Consider the following 22,861-nt stretch of genomic DNA (forward strand, 5'->3'; position numbering starts at 1 on the left):
TACTTTGTGATTGTATTCAGCCATAACTGTGCAAACCACCACCAGTTTCACTTGAGTGAAAGGCAAAACTCAATTAGAGCAAGATTCGAATTCTGCTTCTCACTGAATAGCTATCTGATCTTGGACAAAATACCTGACCTTTGTGTTTCAGTTTTTCATCTGAAAAATGTGGAGAACAGAATTCCCTCCCTGAGTGGATCGGATTTAAATGGCCACGGGAGGCACCCTTAAGTTTACCCTCACATCATGTTATATACCCTTATTTTCGAAGCCAGTGATTACTAATGCCATTTCACAGCGAACTCCTAAAGTGCTATGTGGTAAATCAGACTGCCTTCAATTTGGGGGTGTGACCGCAGTGACGTGCCACAAAGCCAGGGACAGAAATTCACAGCTCCCTGAAAGCCAGTGTTGTCTCCAGCCACAACTCGGCCTTGGTAGTCAGCACCGGAAGTTTCACAAGGCAGGCTCTATTCTTGGCTTTTCCACATGGACATTCCTTCTTTCTTCTCACCTTCCTAAATTTTTCTTCCACGAACCAGAATGCTACGCTCATCCTTAAACTGGAAGGTCCCATTAGAATTCCAAGTGACCGCACGTTGAAACTGCCCCGTCCCCCAGGCACGCAGGGGTTTGCTGGGGGGGGTGTGTGTGCAAACCCAGCGAAGGTGCCCTGTGGAAATGCCACAGATGGCAGCAAAGTATCACAGCAGGGAAGAGTGAGCAAAGCCTCTCAATGGATTTCTGTTAATGCTATGAATATCTAAAATCAGATTTTATATTTCCAATCAAAAGAAGGGTTTATATTTACACTTAAATTTTATAGCAATAACTTTAGACTTATCTCCACCGTCTTATTTTGTGCTTCCTAAATTCTGTATTTTTCTTAGCTGCTTCTTTTCCAAACTTTTCTGACTTCTGTTGGTTTAAGTTTTCTTTATCCCATGTTTATCCCTGTACAGTTCCTATTATTTTAGGAAGACTCTTGATGTTGTAACATAAACACTTTTGGTGTTTCTAACGCAACGTAAAGTCAATACTTTTTCCTTTAGATGTTTTAAGCTCTTCCCGATCTGGAACTGTAGTTCAACTTTATTTTAATCCACAGTATTTTTTTGTTTACAGTCGGCGATTATTTATTTATTTTTTTTGCGGCATGCGGGCCTCTCACTGTTGTGGCCTCTCCCGTTGCGGAGCCCAGGCTCCGGATGCACAGGCTCAGCGGCCATGGCTCACGGGCCCAGCCGCTCCGTGGCACGTGGGATCTTCCCGGACCGGGGCACGAACCCGTGTCCCCTGCATCAGCAGGCGGACTCCCAACCACTGCGCCACCAGGGAAGCCCCAGTCGGCGATTATTTTTGCTTAATAACACGTATAGATTTCTCTGTTCATTGTTGCTTTTATTTTCTTTCCTGTACTTTGATTTCCAAATAAGCTCTCCTACTCCAAATGATTTGGGTAGAACTGGTATTAATATCTCCACCTGACAGACGACTGAGACAGATTTCATGTTTCTCCCAAGACAATCCAAGTATTAATTCTTCTATATAAGTGATTTATAGATAAGTAATCTGTTTACATGACAAATAGAGAAGTAAAACCATTTAAACTTTTGTCATGAGATTCTATCATTTCAAGACAAAAAGACCTTTCAAGACTTATTTTTGCTGTTGACAGACTGTCCCTTGGGAATGTTTTTAGGATGCTTTTGTCCAGGTCATTTGCAAAGATGGCCTGTGGTGAATTTGACGTGTGTTTGAGAAAACGCAGTTATAAAACTCTTGTGGTATGGAATATATATCATTCAGAAAAATGATGTTAAAAGTATACAACATAATTTATTTGACCTGTAGAGGGTTGTCATAGTTCAGCTACTGTACACTTGCAAAAATCATGTCAGATGACTTATTTTAAAAGCTCAGCCACCAAGAGCATATCCAGAGACCATGCCATCAGCCATAGATATGGTTAAGAATTGCCCTGCTGCATTAGAGCCACCAAAGTGATGTTCCCTGAGAGATGTTTGCAAAACTTCTGTATTTCTGTTGTATCTTTCTTTTCTTTCTCGTCTTTTACGCCTTTGGCACAGGGTCCTATTTACTTTTAATCCTAAAATAGAAGTGAGCCCCTTTCCAGTTGGCATAAATTCAGGAAGTAAAGTTCAGGCCACATTGGGGCCATGTGGTCAGCACTGAAAAAGGCAAAGAGGAAAGGAAAGAAACTGGGCTTGAGGTTCTCTGAGCTGCTGAATCAAGCATGACTTGTCAGATTTTCTCTGGAACCTTCAGTTATAGAATGCAAAAATGCCACTCATCGCTGAAACAACCACCAGCGGCAGCACGGATGCTGTGCGCACCTCACCTGGGGCTCCTCTGTCCTGGATCCCCTCTTCATTGCCCTAGAGGAGGAAGCACACGGCAGGCTTCCAGTGTACGTGCTGGGGAGTAGATGGTATTGTGTCTGAATTCTCTTTACTGCCCTCTCACTCGATTAATGGTCTGTCTACCTGTATGTAGAATTCTAGATACGATGATTTTCTCTCTGAAGCTTCAGTGTTACTAACTGCATTGTCTTCTGGCGTTTATCGCGGCTAGTGAGTCTGTTCATCGATACCTGTCATTCCTTCACAACGAAGTTACTGTCTCTGGGAGGTTTTTAAGAATTTTTTTCTCTTGACCCTTAATGTAGTAATATTCTGTAATCAATGCTCTGTAATTTTTACTGCTGTATTTAGGTATGGTCTTTTAAAAATGCATCTTACTTGGTACTGTGTGCTGTTACAAATGGGAGGCCACAGGTGTTTCCACCCTGTAAAATCCTTAGCCTTTCTTTCTCCAGGTATTGCCCTTGCCGCTCTCTTCACCTGCCTGAACTCGCATTCTGTTCCATCTGTGTGTCCCCCCGTGTGTTCCGGGTGAGTCTGTCAGTTCTGGCCGATCTTCATTGTATCTTCAGTTGTCTCCCGTTCTCTTGCCTACTGTTTCTTCCCTGAATTTTTAGTTTCATGTTGCTTATTTCGAGGGGAGGGGAAAGTACCTGACCTAGTTTTTTATTTATTTTTTTAACATCTTTATTGGAGTATAATTTCTTTACAATGGTGTGTTAGTTTCTGCTTTACAACAAAATGAATCAGTTATATATATACGTTATGTCCCCATATGTCTTCCCTCTTGCGTCTCCCTCCCTCCCACCCTCCCTATCCCACCCCTCCAGGCGGTCACAAAGCACCGAGTTGATCTCCCTGTGCTATGCGGGCTGCTTCCCACTAGCTATCTACCTTACGTTGGTAGTGTATATATGTCCATGCCTCTCTCTGGCTTTGTTCCAGCTTACCCTTCCCCTCCCCATATCCTCAAGTCCATTCTCTAGTAGGTATGTGTCTTTATTCCTGTCTTACCCCTAGGTTCTCCATGACATTTTGTTTTCTTAAATTCCATATATATGTGTTAGCATACGGTATTTGCCTCTCTCTTACTTACTTCACCCTGTATGACATCTAGCTCTATCCACCTCATTACAAATAGCTCAAGTTCGTTTCTTTTTATGGCTGAGTAATATTCCATTGTATATATGTGCACATCTTCTTTATCCATTCATCCGATGATGGACACTTAGCTTGTTTCCATCTCCGGGCTACTGTAAATAGAGCTGCAGTGAACATTTTGCTACAATGACTCTTTTTGAATTATGGTCTTCTCAGGGTATATGCCCAGTAGTGGGATTGCTGGATCGTATGGTAGTTCTATTTGTAGTTTTTTAAGGAACCTCCATACTGTTCTGCATAGTGGCTGTATCAATTTACATTCCCACCAACAGTGTTTGAGGGTTCCCTTTTCTCCACACCCTCTCCAGAATTTATTGTTTGTATATTTTTTGATGATGGCCGTTCTGACTGGTGTGAGGTGATATCTCATTGTAGTTTTGATTTGCATTTCTCTAATGATTAATGATGTTGAGCATTCTTTCACGTGTTTGTTGGCAATCTGGAGAAATGTCTATTTAGGTCTTCTGCCCATTTTTGGATTGGGTTGTTTTTTTGTTATTAAGCTGCATGAGCTGCTTATAAATTTTGGAGATTAATCCGTTGCCTGACCTAGTTTTGTAATTTTGTTTTTATGACTGCCACCCTTTTTCTTTCTCAAGTTTAAACAAGTGTATTAAGAGTCTTGATTTCATATTCCTCTTATTTTTATATTTTGGGTCCTCTATACCTTCCTGTTTATTGGATTTGCAAGTGGTTTTTCATGCCATATAATCAGTTGTCTTCATACTCAAATAACAGTTTGGCTGGTTATAAAAGTAATTTAGCCCATTCGTTGTCAGAGGACTTTGTAGGCATCGTTCTATTCTGCTTAAATGCTGCTGTGGAGGTGTCTGAAGCTAACATAATTTTTTCCCCTTTATATAAAGACTTCGTATTTTTTCTTGGCTGTCCAGAGGATTCTCTGTCTCCAGTCCACATTAAGATGTATCTTAGTGTTGATTATTATGTGTCGTATTTTCTTGCAACATGTGTCCCTGATTATAATGATTCAAATTTGTAACTTAGGAAAACTCACATTTTCTAGAACTGTATTACTAAACGCTGTGCTGTCTCATTCAGCATTCGTCCTATTTCTTACTCTCTTTAACTCCTTTTTTCCATTTACTTTTGCTTTTTTTTTTTTTTTTTTTTTTTACTATTCTGCCTTATGCTGCTTACTTTGTGCTTTCATTCTGTAACTTTCTGAGATTTTTCCAACTTAATTTCCTCACTTTTTTCTTACCTTATCTGTTTAGTGCTACCTGCTGTGGCCCTCATCCTGGAGAGCTGCTTTGCTGCCTTTTTCCCTGGGCTCTTTGCTCTGTGCTCCCTGGGCTCTTTGCTCTGTGCTCCATTTCCCTACTGTTTTTAGCAGTCCTTTGACCTACATTTCATTATCTCCTCATTTTATGAAAGTTCATTTGCCTTAGCTTCTGTGAGCTGGCTTCCTCACAGGTAAATTTTAGATACTTCCTACCTGGCCTAATTGCCGTGCCCGCGGGATGAGAGAACCTGTGTAAAAACAGCAGTTTCTCACACCACAGGCTTTGGATGGATGGAAGATGGTTGGTTCCCTTAATAGCCTTTCCTTTCCCGCTTTCAGGTAATTACTGCACGTGGGAAGGCTAATGTCACGTTTTACTGCCCCTGCCTCTCCTGGCAACCTTCCCCTCGCCATCCTTAGACACACGGCGGGGGTGCTCTTTCCCGTGTGTCCTTGTGTACCTCCGTGTTGGCATCTGTCAGCCCGGATCATACACAGATCACCTGTGTAGAGGTCACCACGTATCAGTGAGCGGATCTAAATAAATAGTGGTTGAATAAACGGAGGCAAATTTTTCGGTCCACGTTTCCCAGTGTTTCTTGTCCCCAGTGTCAACGGGACATATAATCTAGCCCTTTAAGGGGAACAGTGTTCTGCAAATCGTCAGCTAATGATTTCACTGGTTATCAGTTGTGGACCTCTCTACCACCACTCTTCACCCCGTGGACTCTAATCTTACTGAAAAACTTTATTACCAAAAAGCAAGTCTGTTTCTTCTTACCTTCTACTCACCAGGTTTAATGACCTTCCTCTTGCGATGTCGGGAACTGGATACCTGGACACAAGATCTCGCCCTTCCGGCTGTGGTGTGGCTTTCTGGCTTCTTCAACCCTCGGTCCTTCTTAACTGGTAAGGGCTGGGGCAGGGCGGCCCCTGATGCTGACAGAGTCACACCCCCTAGCAGAACCCCAGCCACTCCCCCTGCCCTGGCCACTACAGAGGAAACAAAACGCCCGGCAGGACAGGAGCAGCTAAGAGGTGGGATGGGGTTTCACCCCAGTAAACGTTTCCCCGTCACGGGCTGGCCCGGTCCTCTCACATCGGTTCCACTCTGGCACGGCAGAGCATAAGCCAAATGGGTATAGCCGTTCCAGTAAAGCTCCGTCCACCAAAGCAGGAGGTGGTCCTGCAGGCCTTCGTTTCCCACCCCTGCTCTAGTGCAGCCACGTGGAATGCCCAAGCACACCCCGTGGGACCAAAGCACGCCTCACTCAGGGAGATGCTCAGCTTATACGGGTGGCTCCCGGGACCCTTCTGTCTGTGGCTTTACCCTACTCCATTCCCGTCCGTCCTCCTCCCAAAGCAATCATGCAGACCACGGCTCGAAGAAAACGAGTGGCCACTGGATAAAATGTGCTTGACCTGTTGAGGTTACCAAAAAAACGAAGGAGGATTACGGACACCCCCCAGGGAAGGCGCCATACCTCCCACGGGCTCCTCATGGAAGGTGAGACGTCCACAGAGTGAACCTTTCTCACTCAGCTTCACGTTGGTGTTTGTCCTTTGTTTATTCCATTGCTCAGCACTCACTCACACTGGTGGTTATTTACCTCGTTTCCGGCTTTCGAACAATTTGAATGCTAAGATAGGATGTGTGTCCAACGTGAGCCAAATTTTAAGGCCGTGGCTATCACTTAAAGACCTATACACTGAATTTACTTTGCTTTTGAATCAGTGCAAAAATCTTTCTTCTCCTTTTTAGAAAACTGTTTAACTTCACCCTTGTGGTAAAAATACCAGATCTCTCTAAGCCTGTAAGATGCCAATGCATATCGTGAATCTCTGGGCGAAGGGGAAGAATATGCCGTATCTTCCAAGTTTATTCACCCATGCTCTTATCTTGTAGAACACTTCCTCTTACCTTAAAGGGCACTTGGAGAAATGCTTTCCAAGTCTCTGCCAAGATGCTCCTTTTTCACTTTCAACATCTGAACACGTGTGGCACGTGCTTTAAAGGCGGGGTAGGTGGTATAAACAACAAGTGACAAACAAGTGACCTGAACTTAGGACGAAGAAAAGAAGGTGCAGTGGGGAGGGAATGTGGTGAGTTGGACACGTCTTATACTGACCATAAGCGTATGCAGATGCACTTCTCTAAAGGAAGTGCGTCTGATTCTGTCTCACGGAATCTGTTTTCATGTAAGGTTTACACCTTTTAAATTCAGATCATTTAGTTTACTGTTCACAGGAGAGAGTTCAGGCATTAGCACAGGAGCGAGGAGAGTGCTTACAGTGTATGCGTGGCCCCTGGGCAGCAAGTACCCTCACCTCCTTCCCACCTCAGTCATGGGCCAGCTCGCTAAGGAAGCCACTGACGAGGAGTGAAGTGACAAAACCGGAACGTTTATTGCCTACAACGAACAGAGGCTCAGTACCAACATACAGCACGGTCGTAACCCTTGGGTTTATGCTGTAGGTGCCAGATGGGACAGCCAGTCAGGAGCCATCGTGGACGCCCACCTCAAGGAGTTAAGGTCTGCAATGCCAGTCATCTTTGCAAAAGCCATACCCGCGGACAGACAGGAAACCAAACACACCTACGAGTGCCCTGTGTACAAAACCAAAACAAGGGGCCCCAACCGCGTCTGGACCTTCAGGTTGAAGAGCAAAGAGAAGGTGGCCAAATGGGTCCTGGCAGGCGTGGCCCTCCTGCTGGAGGCGTAACAACAGCCCTTGCAGAGGGGCTTCTGTTCCTCCCGCTGGAGCACCGCAGAGATGTCCTTGTTCCCGCACGGTTGTTTATCCTACTGCGAGGCATAAAACAGAGTCCAGCTTATGTACCTTTCAAGTAACTAACTTAAAATGTGCATTCGTTGTTTTTAAACAAACACCATCTCTGAAAAGTAGAGACGGGGGACAAAAAGAAGCAAATGTAGAAAAAGATGGGACCCCTACTGAAAATCTGTTTTTAGCTCTCCCCAGCCTTCCTGCAACACAGAAAAGAGTACAGTATAGATCACATTTTCATCAACGTTCCACTGAACCTCCAAAACAATATGGTTGGAAGTCTCCTCCCGGTCCATACACGCGGGAGCCTAGTTCTTGTAGATAAACAAAAAGTATTAACCTTTATATTCTTTTAAAAGATAGAAGCCACTGGCCCCAGGCAGCCACTCCTGCTGGCCAGCAGCGCTCCAGTGTCCGGAATGTGACTGACAGTCCACTTTTTGTTCAAGTGTTAACAAAAATAAAACTCAAGCTCTTCGGGGAAATTGCACCTTGTAATTTAGGGGAACCTTTTCAATATAAATTTCCAGTGACCCAGAGCAGCTTAAACTATGGTCACTTGTGATAAGGTAAACTTAAAGGGGACGTAACCCGTCACAAGCTGGCCTCCAGGGACTGGTTTGGGAGGTGAAAGATCAAGGCAACAAAGGCAAGAGCTGCTTACACAATGTTTTCTCTGGGGTAACTCTACCCACCCCCCATCTAAACTATGTTTCTTAAATCAGATGCTTTTAACAATTCAATCTATAAACAGGCCTGCGTATACATGTAGGTCGATTCCTCTCTCGTCTTCCTGAGAAATCTTTTGAAGTATATAAACAAACAATCTTTAAAAAAAACAGTATTTAGCTCTACAAAGAATTTCTGTATACAAACACAACCATAAGAAATCTTAGGCACAAATGGCATGTCTTGTCGGAGTCCTCCATGGTGAGCTGGCTGGTTCTTCTCTTAGTTGTCTTTTACCAGCTGCTTTTGTAAGCTGAGAAAAAATGGGAAGCATTAGTGGGACGGAGGCACGAGCACAGCGGCATCCTAGGTTAGAGGCTCAACCGTCCCCCGGAGTACCGAGCCCGAACCAGCTCTCCTGTCACCAGCTCAGGCCCGACTCAGGCACACACAGCGGTGCGGGCCGGCCCCCAGGGCCACCCGCCTGACTCCTGCGTCCCTACGAGCAGCCCCCTCGAGGGTCCAAGCGCACGTGGCCCAAGCCTCCCCTCTCCTTAGGGCTGCCTTGGGCCTTCACAGCTTTCCCTCAGCCTGCCTTGTAGACTCTTTACTGTTGGAGGCAATCGGGGGAAATTCTAGCAAAGGAGGGAACTTCCCGATAGGGAAAATACCAGTCCCGAGCTTGCCCAATGCAAACAGACACAGGACGACTGGCACTCGACGTGGTTTCTAAGAAGCAACTGAAACAACGCAACCCCCGTACCTGCCTAGAGGGTCTCCCCGGCTGCACCCGGGAATTACCACCTCTGTTTTTGATTTGTGAGGCTTACCTCTCCAGATATTCCTTAACGTTATTATAACCGTAAAACTTGGCCAGATGAATGAGGATGCCTGTGGCACAGCGACCATCACGCTTCCGACAGTAACTGCAATTGCAGACGCCCCGGCAGGGAGGACACACCCAACCCTAGGGAAGCAATGGCAGCAGAAACGCCCCCGTTATCAACAGGCTCTCCCCGCAAGATGAGCTTCTGACTGAGCCTGGATCACTCGGCCTCTCCACCAATCTTTAATCACCTGAGACTCTTCAGAGAATCCTTCACCCTGTGACAGGTACTAATGTCTCCTTCCCCTCGCATGTTTCAAAAGGGTCCAGAAAGGTTGATCACCCCAGATCACGCATGCAGAAACACTGAAACGTGTTGGTTTTAAACAGGACCAGGTGCATTGTTAGTAGACGTATGTTCAAAAAGTTTTGGAGAATTTCAGGTATCAGACAGAGCAAGTGCAGGGCCCCTTACAACTTCACAGGTCACACGCCCAGGAGGTCGGCCCTGCTTCTGAGAGCATAGCGTTTCTCAAATCACTCAACCTGAGCAGTACTTTACATTCACCTGCAAACTAGGGACAGTCTATTTACCCCCATGACTGCTGCATCAGAGGTCTTGCAGCAGTTAAGAGCACAGACTCTGGAGCCAGACTGCCCAGGTTCAAGGGCATACACACCATCATACTATGTATTATCTCATTTTACAGAGAGAACCAAGGTGTTGGGAGGCTAAAGGAATAACAACTGAAATAAACTGCACTAACAGACGTGAAGTCTCAGAGCAGTGCAGGTGCGCACAGAAAGCACCCTACACCGCGGTATACCCACCCCCTGGGCCTGACCCCGGCAAATCCAAGGTAAAGGACGCTGCTGGAGGAAAGGGACACAGGCTCGCCTGTACAAACCCTAACTCTAAGAAAGCTTGCCTCTGACCCTGGAAAGCGAAACGCACTCTCTTCTCCGGTCCTATCTAGGGCAGGAAACTCTACTTTTCATTGCTGCCAGTCTCAAGAGGCAAAATGAAAAGGAGGGTGGCGAGGGGGGTCTACAAAACCCAGAGCTCTGCAGCTGCAGGGTACCCGATAGAGGGCCCAGGAGCCCCGTCCTCAGCTTGCTCCCCTCACCAATACAACTCAGGCCGAGGCGAGCACTGTGCCTACCGGGTCCAGCAGCGCCGATCGCACGTCCTCCCCATAGCGATTCCGCAGGCAAGGCCCACAAAACTGTCCTCGCACCCCGCCGCAGCTCTGGTTCCGACACACCGTCTTGGTGTCAATGGTCTTCTGTCGACACTGGTGGCAAGTGTTACCCTGAGGCGGAAGGCGGTGGGTGGTGAACATGGGATTTGGAGGGGGAGGCCCACGAGGCCACACGGATATCCTAAGTGCACAAAGCAGCCCTGCCTCTCCCCCAGAATCGAGCAGTGCTGTTTCTCTGGTACAAACACGGGCACTCTCTGGCAGCCTGTAAGCACTTTTAGTTCTGGGGCCAGAGAAGCCTCTTAGGGCAGGTGAGACTGAGCAGGGAGCCTGGAAGAAATGAAATGATCAGCTGGACAGAAATGATGGGAGAGACCGGAGCCCACAGGGGAGACAGGTGACTGAGTGATGATAAGCCCTGGGCAGCACCACACGGCTCCAACCCAGTTCCTAGCAATCCGGTTATGTTCAGGATAAAATCTCCTGGTTTTAAAACGTTGGCAATTAAACTGAAAACCTTTAAACAGTATTTAAGCCACTGTCCCATTATCTAAAAAGGATGCAAAACAACACAAAGCCATCCTCTACATTACCATTTAGAAAAAATTGAACACATTTCCTATCTAACAAAGATATTCGATCAAACTTTAGTTTCTGTTGGTTATATAAAATATATATATACATACGTTTTCAATATGTGTTAATACTATATTGGAAATATATTTCTTTTGGTTATAAAAGCGTATTATATTTTTCAACGTTTAAAACATAAAAACTATTTAAAATATAACAGTTAGTTACAACTGTGCTTTTCCAGACTACACCCCTGCCTCCCCCCACAGATAATATGCATCCCCCAGAGAGAGACCTGTCTCCCCTTTCCCAGTTATAGCTGCTCCAACTCGGAGCCCACCTCTGCGCCCTGGGGAGACGGCACAAATGCGTAAGCCCAGATACAGTTTAAAACAAGGCAGGATTTCAAATACCAGTGCCTGGGACTCCCAGCATAGGTCACGATCACGTGAATTATTCATCAGATATACTTTACCAGAACTTTATCATAGATTTTATCTCGAACAGTTATGGCCACATTCTCCAGGTCCTCTTCAGTGATGTCCTCCACTGGCCGGAAAGAAGATACACGGCGACGTCGTCGATATCCCTGGCATCTCCCCTGCGGAACGAGCCAAAGCAGAACTGGGCATTAGATGGTTTGGGCGGTTAAAAAAAAAAATTGTAGAAGTTTTAAGTTCCTCAGAGCTCTAGGACCATGAATGTGAACTATGTCCCTCTTCTATTTCCCTGAAATCATTCATACATTTTATTAGTCATTTGCTGAGCTCCTATCCTTAGTGCCAAGCCTCCCTGATAGCAAGGTGACACAGAACGATAAATCAGAAGCTCAGGGTTTCCCTGCCCAGTGAATGGTCACCTGCGGCAAGCTCTGTGAGGCCGGGGAAGTGAACCACACTGAATAGCCAAAGCCACAAATAGGAAGGGTCCAGAGTGTCTTGCTCTAGACTGAAAGCACTCCAAACTCCCCATTCCTAAACAGAAAGACCAGAGACATCACTGTACTTGCCCACAAGCAAAACCACGAAGCCACCTGCTGCCGTTATCAGCCCTTTACGGCCTCCACTGGAGATGAAGCTGGGGTCCTAACCATTGCTCGGTTTAGAGGAAGGACCCGCTTCATGGCCTACAGCTTAGATCAAGCGCAAGCTCAGGCCCGGGGTTCTTTTCCGAGTGCGGTCCCAGGAGTACCCACAGCATCTGGGAACTTGGCTGAAATGCAACTTCTCAGCTGCTGCAGACCTACTGAGTCAGAACCTCAGCGCTCTCACCGAGCCCCAGAGGGCTGTGATGTACGCTCACGTGCGAGGACCGCTGGCTTAGACAAAGAAGCATTGGTTCATTATAGTCAGAAAATACCCCGCTTGTTGTCTTCCTTCTTCTGAAACTGTAAAACTCTTCTGCGAACTTGGCGGCCGACACGGTGAAGTTCTCCAGGGCGAACTTCTCGGGAGGCCGTGCGCTCCGGGCCGGGTTGGTGCGCCGTGTGATCTGTCCCTCTGAGAAGGCCCGCCTCACTGCTTTCTTCTTCTGCAGGTGAGACCACAGACACACACAGCTGGCTGCTTTCTGGAATGAAAGCCATCTAGCAACCGACTGTGTGCATGAGTACTGGAATCAATACATATAAGGAGTTCCACTTACAGAAGCTGAGTTCGGGGTTCGGAGCGGGAAGAAGTCTGGCATTGAGTTCAATTCCGCCAATAATTGAGCAAGCTGAAGTTCAGAAGAAAGAAAGGATCGTGCATAAATATTGCCACGTCTACTTCATCTAACACGTTATCACAAGTCTTCCAGTTTGCAGCCATGAGAAACTTGTAGTTTACATAAGATCTCAGCAGTTGTTATTTTTTTAACCTCACATGTAAAGATTTTTATCTACGCAGGTGAGATGCTGATAGCGTGAGAGGAATAAAATCTATGCCCGTTCCTTAGGTAGAAGAAGACACGATGAAAACTGTCCTGGAAGGTCCAAGGCCTGGAGCACGCGGTTAGAATCGTGACTGGGCTACCAACTCTCAGTGTGACCCTGGAACCTATCATTTTGCCCACCTGAATCAAGTTTCATCATGTTCACAACAGAAAAGGCCCAACTAGATCATTCCGCCAGTTATTCAGAGCTCCGAAACCCCGACTCTTTAAGTTGGTTAATTTCTTATCAATAAAAATAATTTCTGAAAATATTCCCAAATAAACACCTAAGAACACCGAATAACAGGCATTAACGTGCCAATCATACAATTTAATTAGGATTCCTTTTAGTTTTAGACTTACACAGAGGTATGGGTGTCACCCCTAAATCCTAAATCATGAACATAGTTCTTATTTTTTATTTTTTTTTTGCGGTACGCGGGCCTCTCACTGTTGTGGCCTCTCCCGTTGCGGAGCACGGGCTCCGGACACGCAGGCCCAGCGGCCGTGGCTCACGGGCCCAGCCGCTCTGCGGCACGTGGGATCTTCCCGGACCGGGGCACGAACCCGTGTCCCCTGCATCGGCAGGCGGACTCTCGACCACTGCGCCACCAGGGAAGCCCTCATAGTTCTTACTTTAAAGATGCAGAGAGATACGACGCTAAAAATTTCTCTTAACTGAGCACAAATATGTCTCTGGATAAATTATACCCCAAAGTAGGCTTTATATTTTCTTAAGCAACTTAATAGACATATAATAAGACTGCATATACAGTATCATTAAATTATGCTTTTTAAAAAGAAAATATTAAAGAAAAAAATATACCAAAATACTAAAAGTGATGATGATTGGTATGATTTTTTTAAATTCTGTGTGTATAAAATTATGAAGGAAACCACAGTTACTGACCACATACAGAAGAACCAAATACACAAAGATTTCACCTTGTTCCATTAATTATTCTGGTGAAAACATTTTAAAGTGATTCAAAACTGCTCAGTTCCTTTTACTACCTAGACCCCTTTCATTCCTTTAGCTGATATCTTGACACTACGGCATCTAGGTTGAAAGCTGCCTGCCTGACCTGCACAAAGCAACTTCTAAGTGGGCTTCATGACACCCACGTTTACACACTGCTTCTTTCTGCTGGGAACAGGGCCTCTCATCTCTGTAAAATACCACTGCATATTTGCAACATAACTTGATCAACAGTAAATGGCGTTTAGTCCATGGCACTGTGGAGGGGGCTAAAAATGGTCCTGGGAGTCTCTGTTCCCAAACCAGAGCTAATCAGGTGATAACCGCTTGGGGTCCAAGAAAAGAGAAAGAACCCACAATGCCCAGAGCACACTTCCTGACCGAAGCCAAAGCAGCAGCGGCTGTGGGGACGCAGCCCTGGGAGCCCCAGCAGTGGCTGTCTTGGGCCGCGCGGCCTTACCATGGCTTTGTTCTCCTCGATGTTCATGGTCCTTTTCAGCAGGGCATCTGAGCTCTCCTGGCCCTCGTCCCTGGAGTCGTCCTCAGACTCAGAGGCAGAATCTTCCCTTTCCTTCCTCTGTCTGCAGCTTGTCTTTCTTCCAAGAATTCCACCCTTACTGTCCTGTATGTGCGAGCCAGAAAACAACGGCTCAGGAGAACTGTTCTTACCGGCATTTTTTGCCGGTTTCTTGGTGGGGAACTGAAAGGCTACTCGAAGACCAATACTGCTTCTTCTCGGCCTGCTGCTTCTAGGTGGAGCCTCCTCTTCTTCATCTTCCTCTTCCTCACTCATGAAAGATGCTTTACCGTCATCACTGAGCTCTGACTCCACGAGCTAATGAAATGAGAGAAAGAACAAAGACAGTGCCTATAAACAAACCTTCAGAAAGACACACACTTAAAACCACTCTGACAGTATTTTAGGAGAACAGTGAATAGTCGAAAGCTCTCCCTTCCTATTGGTAGTTCCCTCTGAACTCTTCAGTTACATGCGCAAGTACTTTGTAGATGAACAAAATCAAATGAACCAGCAGCGCGGGCTGCTCCGCGCTCTGGCCCAGCCACACCCTCCAGCAGACTGTGTTCTGTTCAGAGCATCAGGCTGGAAGCCAGACGCTGACGAGCTGGGCTCCTCCCCAGTGGACCAGCCAAGCTGGCACACCTGGGAGCCCAGGAATATGGGAATAAAGAAAAGGGTGTGCGTGACATCAGAGGTATCCTCAGGTAAAAACGGAGTGCTGAGTGAAAAGTAAAGCACCATTCTGCGCTAACTAGCTGGAACACAACGCACGAGGAAGAGGGACAGGAGAGCGGACTTCATTTTCGTGCCGTGACCAAGGAGCAGGCAGATGACCTGCCATCGGGGTCAGTGGCGGAACCTCATCCCCAGGATACACTGGCTCCTCACTCAAGGGAAGCCTCCTCCCCTTTCTGTAACCCGCAGCGCCATGGGGTGCAATCAGGCAGACAGCTCTGCAGGTGGCTGCAGGCACCTGTTCAGTCAGCTCAAGCAATTCTCAGCCTCAATTTTCAGTCTCCACTCGGCACAGGTCTCCAGCATTAAAACATAACTTGGTTTCACACGTGAGAACACAGTAAGAATGGAAGGCAACAGCAAGGGGACATCTCAGATGCAAAGAGGACTCTTAGCAACAGTAGAGATGGGTTTAAATACTGGGATCAAGGTCATCGCCTGGCCTCTTTCCTTGACCACAGGCTGGACAGCGTAGCCTGGGCACCTCTGTCAGGGACTCAGGTTGTGAGGAGAGCTGAGAACAGCACCAGGAGCCGCCTGGGATTCAGTTAATGACTCTGCTTCTTCCTCAGTGACCACCCCCCCCAAATTCCAGCTGGACTCAAGTTAAAAATAAAGCGGCGGGAGGGAAAAAAAAAAAAAGCAGACAGGGCTTCCCTGGTGGCTCAGTGGTTGAGAGTCCGCCTGCCGATGCAGGGGACACGGGTTCGTGCCCCGGTCCGGGAAGATCCCACATGCCCACATGCCGCAGAGAGGCTGGGCCCGTGAGCCGTGGCCACTGAGCCTGCGCGTCTGGAGCCTGTGCTCCGCAACGGGAGAGGCCATAGCAGTGAGAGGCCCGCGTACCGCACAAAAAAAAAAAAAAAAAAAAAAGCAGACAACTTCCAAACCTTGGTGTATGTATCAATGCACAAAAAGCCAGGCAGAGAAATAAGACTGTACTGTACGGAGTTACCTATTTGTTTTAATATCCTGAACTCTCCACATTAGTAGCTTTGGAATTCCAAATAGTGGGCTGCAGAGGAATCTGTTAGACGACACTGTTGGAGAACTTCAGGGGAATTATCTCCCCTGACTGGCTTTATTCATTTATCATAATCGCCGTCTAGCCCCCGTCTCTTTACCAAGGCCGTGGAGTAGCGTACTACAAAGGACTGAAGTACGGAAGGAGTCACCAGTGGAGACTCCGATCTGAGAGCCAGCACCATGGCTGCGGCAGTTTCACGTCTGGCTACAAGACCACTGGACACCAACGTAGCGTCATACCCTATTGCCAGAAAGGTGGTCTCACCACTACTCACTAGGGTGGGCGGGAGTTGGGTGAGGAGGCAACAAGGCTTGCTTTCTCACTGAATTTCAAAATAAATGTACAGGTGGACCTGCCCTGAGCTATGAGTTATATCAGAGTCAATGTAACATGTCACGATTCATTCCCTAAATGTACAGATTTGGAAGAAAACCAAAAAAAAGGTGCTGGGGGTAATTCACTTTTACATGCTGGAAACAAATTCTTTGAATATCCCAACATTACTTAGCTAAAGAAGAGAAGATAAACAAGTCACTAAGAGTCGATGATACCCATCAGGGTTTGGAAGGATCTCTAGAAACCGGAGCCTTGCTGGCCAGAACACATGAACTGCCATGCAAATAACTTCTGTAAAGAAAGCCAAGGGGCGGGGGGCTGAGGCCGATAGGTTGGCACAGGTCTGTGTTGCTATTCACAGAAATCAATCACCATCAAGCAAGGCAGCCTACCATTAAGGCTTTCAGGCCTTAAGTCCCCCCAGGAAAAGGTGAAGGACAAAGCAACGCTACTGGTTACAGCTTCTTTAAACACCCACACAGGTTCCACGCCAGGAGTGCTTCTCTGGGAGCTTCTGAACGTAATGAGGCTTAACCGCTCTATCCCTTATCTTTATACCAAAGAAGGAAGTGGTGTATTGATTTTATGAGATAAATGTATGCTACTTTTCAGTTAGTAAAAAACATTTTTATGCCTAAAAAAATCCAAAGGCTGTTCTTCAAAGTTACCCTGAGATTCAAATACTGGTCGGCAGTCAACTGGCCTACTAAACACATGGACTAAAAAGAGATCAACCAACAAGTCTCTTGATGGCAAAGGGCTGAGGGCAGACTTCCCTTAGGAATCAGACAAGCCCAGGTCACCTTTATCATTAAAAAGCACGTCGTGATCCAAATCAAGAATGCACAGACAAAACACTAAGTTCGTACCACAGCTAAATTTTTGCCAAATCAACTCCAAACCTAAGAACATTACTTGGCGCACAACAGAAAATGACTTTCAGGAACTTGTTACTCTCAGACCCTCCTCTTTTCAGATAAAAGAGGTTCAAAAAAGTCTGAAATAAATTCTCTGATAAGGATAATAAGGGACGCCTGGGACACATCCCCCCAGACTCCAAAGGCACCCAGGAAAGACAACTGGATTTCCTCTAAGAGCATAATGGACTGGTGGGCCAGGAATTCGCCTTAGAATAGCCAAGTTTACATTTAGCTAAGTGGCTTAGAAGATAGACACGTAAGAAAAAGTAAAATCTTCATATTTTGTTAACTGGCTTATAAGATGAACATGTAAGAAAAAGTAAAACCTTTTCATGTGTAAAGTGACTTCTTACAAGTAACCATACAATTCGGAACCAGGACTAAAAATATTACAACCCAGCCTCCCTCACGCTGATAAGTATTACCGTTACTTCTGCGTTACTGTTAACATCCAGATCACTCTGCGTAAATCCTTCAAATTCTTCCGTCTCTGAGTCACTGTCCTCTCTGAAAATTCTCCTTAGCTCTTCTGTGAAGGTTGTGGACTGGAAACGCACATCCTGCTAAATTAAAAACACATATGTCATGAAGAAAGAAAGAAAGAAGAACAGAGGCTGGCAGGAGCTGGGGACAAGGGCGGTTGCTGTTTAACGGGGACAGAGTTGCTGTGTGAGACGATGAAAACATTTTGGAAACAGATAATGGTGAAGGCCTCGAGACGCTGTGAATAACGCCTCTCAGTGTCTTGCAGGCAGCGCACTGGGACTTACCGCACTTAAAAATGGTTAAAATGGTAAATTTTATGTAGATTTTACCACAATAAAAACACACGTATATATACATATTTTCCATAGTTTGCAGAAAGTTAGACCCACAAATTGAACAATTTCAAAAAACCAGAATGGCCTCGGCCTCCATCAGCTGGTGTGCCAGGTAGGGGCTGATGGAATTCAGTTTCTCCCGCCGGGGCGGGCCATCAGGAGCGTCTGCGTTCACACACAACAGAAAACACATGGAGGAGAAGACCTGGCCCTGGCTCCTCCACGCACGCTTGGCTTTCCTTTCCAACAGCCATCCCAAGCCGGCTCCTCCCAGGGGAGATGCCTGGTTCACAGACAGCATGCCTCCGGGCAGGAGAAGCCCGGAGGCTTCCACACCCCGCCCCGCCCCGTCCCCCTCCGAGGAGAACGCAGTTGCTCCGTCACCGCTAGGGAGTCCCTCTCCCGCAGGAGGTGAGAAGCAGCCACCGCCGGCAGGTAGCAAGGGAGCCCGAGGAAAGATGTTACACGGCTGACTCAGAAAGGACATGTTCCAGTAATGACTTTTTCTTTCTTTTCAACTCATAAAAATAAATGGCATGCTTGAAAGAGAGGAGGGGAAAAGCAAGAATGGCAGTACAGAACAGAGACCCACAAACCAGCCTCCTCCAAGCTGGCAGCCAGGCCTGGAGTCCATGTCCCCTGCTGCCTCTGACGTCTCCCCTCCTACCCCTGATGCAGGGGTATGACCCCTCATGACAGCACATGCGGCTGGAGAAACTTTATCTCCCTGCCTGCCTTTTCCCTAGACTTTAATTACACACTTCTTCGACCTCGGATCATCAGTCTCTGGAGAAAAAACAGACGTAACAGATGAATGGAAAAACGTCCCAGGGGAACAAAGAAGAAATGCCTATATCCGCCATTTTTTTAAGCTTAAAAATGTCTCCTGTGAATTATTATGGGTAATTGGAGTGACTGTGCTCAGATGTAAATTACTTCATTCCCTTTGTTGATAGCTGTGGTGCAGCTGCTTAAAAAAAAAAAAAAAAAAATTCACACACAAAAGGGAAGTTTCTTTAAAGTGAAATTCAAATTGTGCTTCAGGGAGACCAGCGCCGGCACTGCTGCACACACTACGTACAAGTTCACGCGGCTCCTCTCGGCGGGTTAAAATGGATCCAGAGTGTGTGAGGTCCAGGTGGGGAAGCAGCAGGCCAGGGTCTGTCATGAAGAATGGTGCGCGGTTGGCTCCCAAGGAAACCCACCACCTCCGAGGGCAGGAAACATCTGGCTCAAGAGCCCTGGGCCAGCCCCTGCAGGCTGCTGCAGGGCAGTGGGGCCCATGTGCACACTTCATCATCGACCCAAAGTCCCCGGCTGGAGCCCGAACAGGTCATGCCTTGGAACAGCAGGTTCCAACCTGCCAGTCCTCTGGCTCTTTCTGTGCTTTGAGCTGGTGTCACAGGCAGCCGTCAGCCTTGGGAGAGATCAGTATCTTTGGTGGCCTAGTTTCTGATAGAGAAAACAAGTCAGCTGCAGCCCTAGACCATGGCCCATGCTTTTATTCTCCTGATTTCACAGGGTGTAAAAACCATCTTTAATGGGGGTCTGTAACAAAGCGAACATCCACTCCACAGTCTCCTGTGTCCCTGGTTACAAGCCTCACACAGCTCTTTGTTCTCCGAAATCTGGCTGTTATCCTTTAAAATCACTACTAGACAGTATGGTGTGGGCTTTGGTGACCTGCATCTACCGTGATCAAGAACATAAGCAGGGCTTCCCTGGTGGTGCAGTGTTTGAGGGTCCGCCTGCCAATGCAGGGGACACGGGTTCAGTGCCCCCGGTCCGGGAAGATCCCACATAGCCGTGGAGCGGCTAGGCCCGTGAGCCATGGCCGCTGAGCCTGCGCGTCCAAGCCTGTGCTCCACAACGGGAGAGGCCTACAGCAGTGAGAGGCCCGTGTGCCGCAAAAAAAAAAAAAAAAAAAAAAAAAAAAAAGCAAATAAACAGATCAGGAGAGAAGCTAACAGAGTGGTGACTTTTTCTTTTGAAGCTCATGGGATGTGCAAGAAACAGACTGGAAGTCATTGTGGCTGAACCAGTCAGACAAGTATCCCACCTCAGTTCCAACCCCATGGGTGCTCCTTCGCCCATGGGCACTGGATGTATGAAAACAAGAGGAAAGGGACAACCCAAGGAAGCAGCCCAAGCCGGGGAAGCTGGAAAGCACCGTTCAAGTATGAGGCCCCTTCCATCAAGGAGCTTGTCATTTAGTAAGGGAGCTGGACAAGTCCACAGGTCACCATGGCGAGGATCAGTGTTGTAAGGGAGACACACGCGACATGGCGCACAGAAAGAAAGAAAATCCAGTAAGACTTCGTGGAAGCAGAATCATTTGACCTGCATCTAAACTGGGCTAGAGGCTAGAAAGATGCTGAGAGCGCACAGAGGCAGGATGAAGAGCCTGGACCAGTGTGCACAGGGGGCAGAACAGTGCATGCGGGGGGCATGGATGCAGTTTCTGGTCTCCTGCTGCAAAGCCCGCAGGAGAGAGCCGTGCAAGGCACGAGGCTGAGAAGTGGGGCTCCTAGATTAGGAACATCCCAGCTCGGCCACTTCTCAGATGTGAGGCCTCAGACCAAGTCACTTCACCTCCCCACACTTCAGTTTCATCCCCCGTGAAACAGGAATAATAACAGTGCCTGCGCCTTCCCAGGGAGAGAGTGAATTCAGGGTACTCTGCATGAAAAGCATGTTGTCACGGGCCACGGAATGCATGCCGGGGTCAGACTCGGGAGCAGGGCTGGACTGGGGGCAGGTGTGAGGGCACAGGAGAAGGGGCAGTCGTCACAGCAGCAAGGGCGGCCGCTCTGTTCCTTAAGGCCTGCTGCCCGCCAGGCTCATGCTGGCGCCGCTCGGAGGGCCACTCACGCTGGACCCAGCAGGCTGCCCCTCACTGCCTGACCACATTCGAACGGAGGGACTGGTGATTTCTGAACAGGGGAGGATGGTGACCAGAGCTCAGTCCCACACCTGCGGTAAGGACTATGAGAACCACGGGAGCTGAGGAGGCAAGAGACGGGAAGGGATGGAGGTGAGGAACATGGCAGAAGATTCATGAGCTCCTGCAAGGGACTTGAGGAGATGGGTGAGGAAAGAGGAGGGCAGTCAAGAGCTCCAAAGTTGGAGACAAGAATGGGGAAGACAGACACCAGGGAGGGAAAATGGTGAGTTTCAGATCTCCCTTGAGCAATGACGATGGATCCAAGTGTCTGTCAGAAGTACTTCTGGGGCTGGAGGGAAGACCCAAACCACAAAGGACCAGGAGGCAACGGCTGAGACCGGCCAGGCACTGAGATCATTAAGTGGAAAGGTCTGAAGATAAAATCGTGGAGAACATCCACAGACGGGGACAGGAAGTAGAAGGAGGATGACAACCAAGACAAAAGGTGTAAGAGAAAGAGACCAAGGGGAGTGAAAGCAGGTGGCTGGGGTGGGGGGGGGGGGGGGGTGTGTGTCAAATGATGCAGAGGCAGTCAAATAAGGTGAGGAGACCACACACACTGCCGTCAAGGCAGGGGCTTTCACTTACATAATTAACTATCTGCCTTCCTCTACTTCCCCAGTGAAAGCTAGGTGGGTTTAACTCACAGCCTTTTAGGGAGGCCATGGTCGAGGGAGAATGAGGAATTTTGAGTGCCACAAATGAACTCAGAAAAAAATGCCACGGAAGCCTGGATACTTTGGCCATGCTCCTGCCAAATCCCAACATAAACCTCCAGGGATCTACCTCTCCGAGAACTGCAACTTGTGTCTGCCACAGATCAAAGGAATTAAAGAAAGAACAATGCTCTCGCCAGCAATCCCATGAGTGAGGTGCGGACAGAGCCTCACCGCAGCAGCACAGAGGCCATGTGTCTCATGGTAACCACACACTCCTACGCTATTGCTGGGGGATCAGCCCTCCCCCGCCAGCTGTGTGGGAGCGCTCCAAATACAGCCTGGCCACAGGCTGCAGCCCCGAGGTGGCAAAGACGACAGATTTGATCATGTGAGGTCCCCTTTACTGAAAAAAAAAAAAAAAATTATTGTACATAGAAAGGATTTAAACAACAAAACTGAGCGAGGTACCCCCACCAGTTGCTTGAAACATGAAGGTGTAACACTAATAAAATAAGATGCTCGACAATTAACTGATACCACCAGTCTCAGACCATGTTCAAGTAAAAGAATATCCGAACCAAGATCCAAGCTTCCAGACGGATACGCCTGCCTTGAAAGGAGGCACCCATACCTGCTTCCCTGACTCCAGTGAGTCAAAACTATAGCAGCTCTCCTCTGATGACAGGGTTTCCATGGGAACATCATCTTGGAAACCGACAAACTCTTCATCATCACTGGGGGCGTTAAAGATGTCAGCCACTTCTTTAGGGATCTGTTTGGATTGAAAAAAGGAGGATAATATCAGGGGCTGTTATAATCACTTAGGGAAATTTTGTAGAGGAGTAGGAATTACCATCTCATGACCTTATCAACCTGCCATGGTTGCTCACAAAACCCCAATAACCCCGAGCAAAATGTGCCTCAACTTGACACCTCATGGCAACCAGGGAAGGGGTGGAAGAGGATAAGAGTTTCTCTTTTTCAAATTCTAGAGATATATCCTATCTTACAAGGAGTGTTGAGGCCATGCCTAGATAAAAGCCATTTTTGATCTCTTGACAAAAAATAAGAAAATTTTCTCCTACAGTGGATCTGTTCTTTTTTTTTTTTTTTTTTTGTTGCGGTATGCAGGCCTCTCACTGTTGTAGCCTCTCCCATTGCAGA

At 47.3% G+C, this 22,861-nt stretch overlaps 2 protein-coding genes across 4 annotated transcripts in view; one reads left to right on the plus strand and one right to left on the minus strand.

Annotated features, from left to right (window-relative positions):
• The window catches only part of DNAH11 (dynein axonemal heavy chain 11), a 316,314-nt gene extending 308,768 nt beyond the window's left edge, over nucleotides 1–7,546 (plus strand). The window contains 7 exon segments of the mRNA XM_032643357.1: nucleotides 5,584–5,596; nucleotides 5,598–5,697; nucleotides 6,152–6,177; nucleotides 6,179–6,211; nucleotides 6,213–6,275; nucleotides 6,277–6,295; nucleotides 7,265–7,546. Of these exon segments, the coding sequence (XP_032499248.1) occupies nucleotides 5,584–5,596; nucleotides 5,598–5,697; nucleotides 6,152–6,177; nucleotides 6,179–6,211; nucleotides 6,213–6,275; nucleotides 6,277–6,295; nucleotides 7,265–7,512 (502 nt within the window). The 3' untranslated portion in view covers nucleotides 7,513–7,546.
• The window catches only part of CDCA7L (cell division cycle associated 7 like), a 52,370-nt gene continuing 36,679 nt past the window's right edge, over nucleotides 7,171–22,861 (minus strand). Inside the window, exons 2-10 of one of the 3 annotated variants that reach the window (XM_032643359.1) lie at nucleotides 22,329–22,469; nucleotides 17,699–17,833; nucleotides 14,196–14,570; nucleotides 12,490–12,561; nucleotides 12,205–12,375; nucleotides 11,321–11,446; nucleotides 10,234–10,383; nucleotides 9,075–9,211; nucleotides 7,171–8,557 (exon numbers count right to left, since the gene is read on the minus strand). In XM_032643359.1, the coding sequence (XP_032499250.1) occupies nucleotides 8,527–8,557; nucleotides 9,075–9,211; nucleotides 10,234–10,383; nucleotides 11,321–11,446; nucleotides 12,205–12,375; nucleotides 12,490–12,561; nucleotides 14,196–14,570; nucleotides 17,699–17,833; nucleotides 22,329–22,469 (1,338 nt within the window). In that variant the 3' untranslated portion in view covers nucleotides 7,171–8,526. Of the gene's footprint in view, nucleotides 8,558–9,074; nucleotides 9,212–10,233; nucleotides 10,384–11,320; nucleotides 11,447–12,204; nucleotides 12,376–12,489; nucleotides 12,562–14,195; nucleotides 14,571–17,698; nucleotides 17,837–22,328; nucleotides 22,470–22,861 lie in introns of all 3 variants that reach the window. The other 2 variants (XM_032643358.1, XM_032643362.1) reach the window with 2 other exon arrangements.

Source organism: Phocoena sinus, chromosome 9 (assembly GCF_008692025.1).
Source record: "Phocoena sinus isolate mPhoSin1 chromosome 9, mPhoSin1.pri, whole genome shotgun sequence".
NCBI lineage: Eukaryota > Metazoa > Chordata > Mammalia > Artiodactyla > Phocoenidae > Phocoena > Phocoena sinus.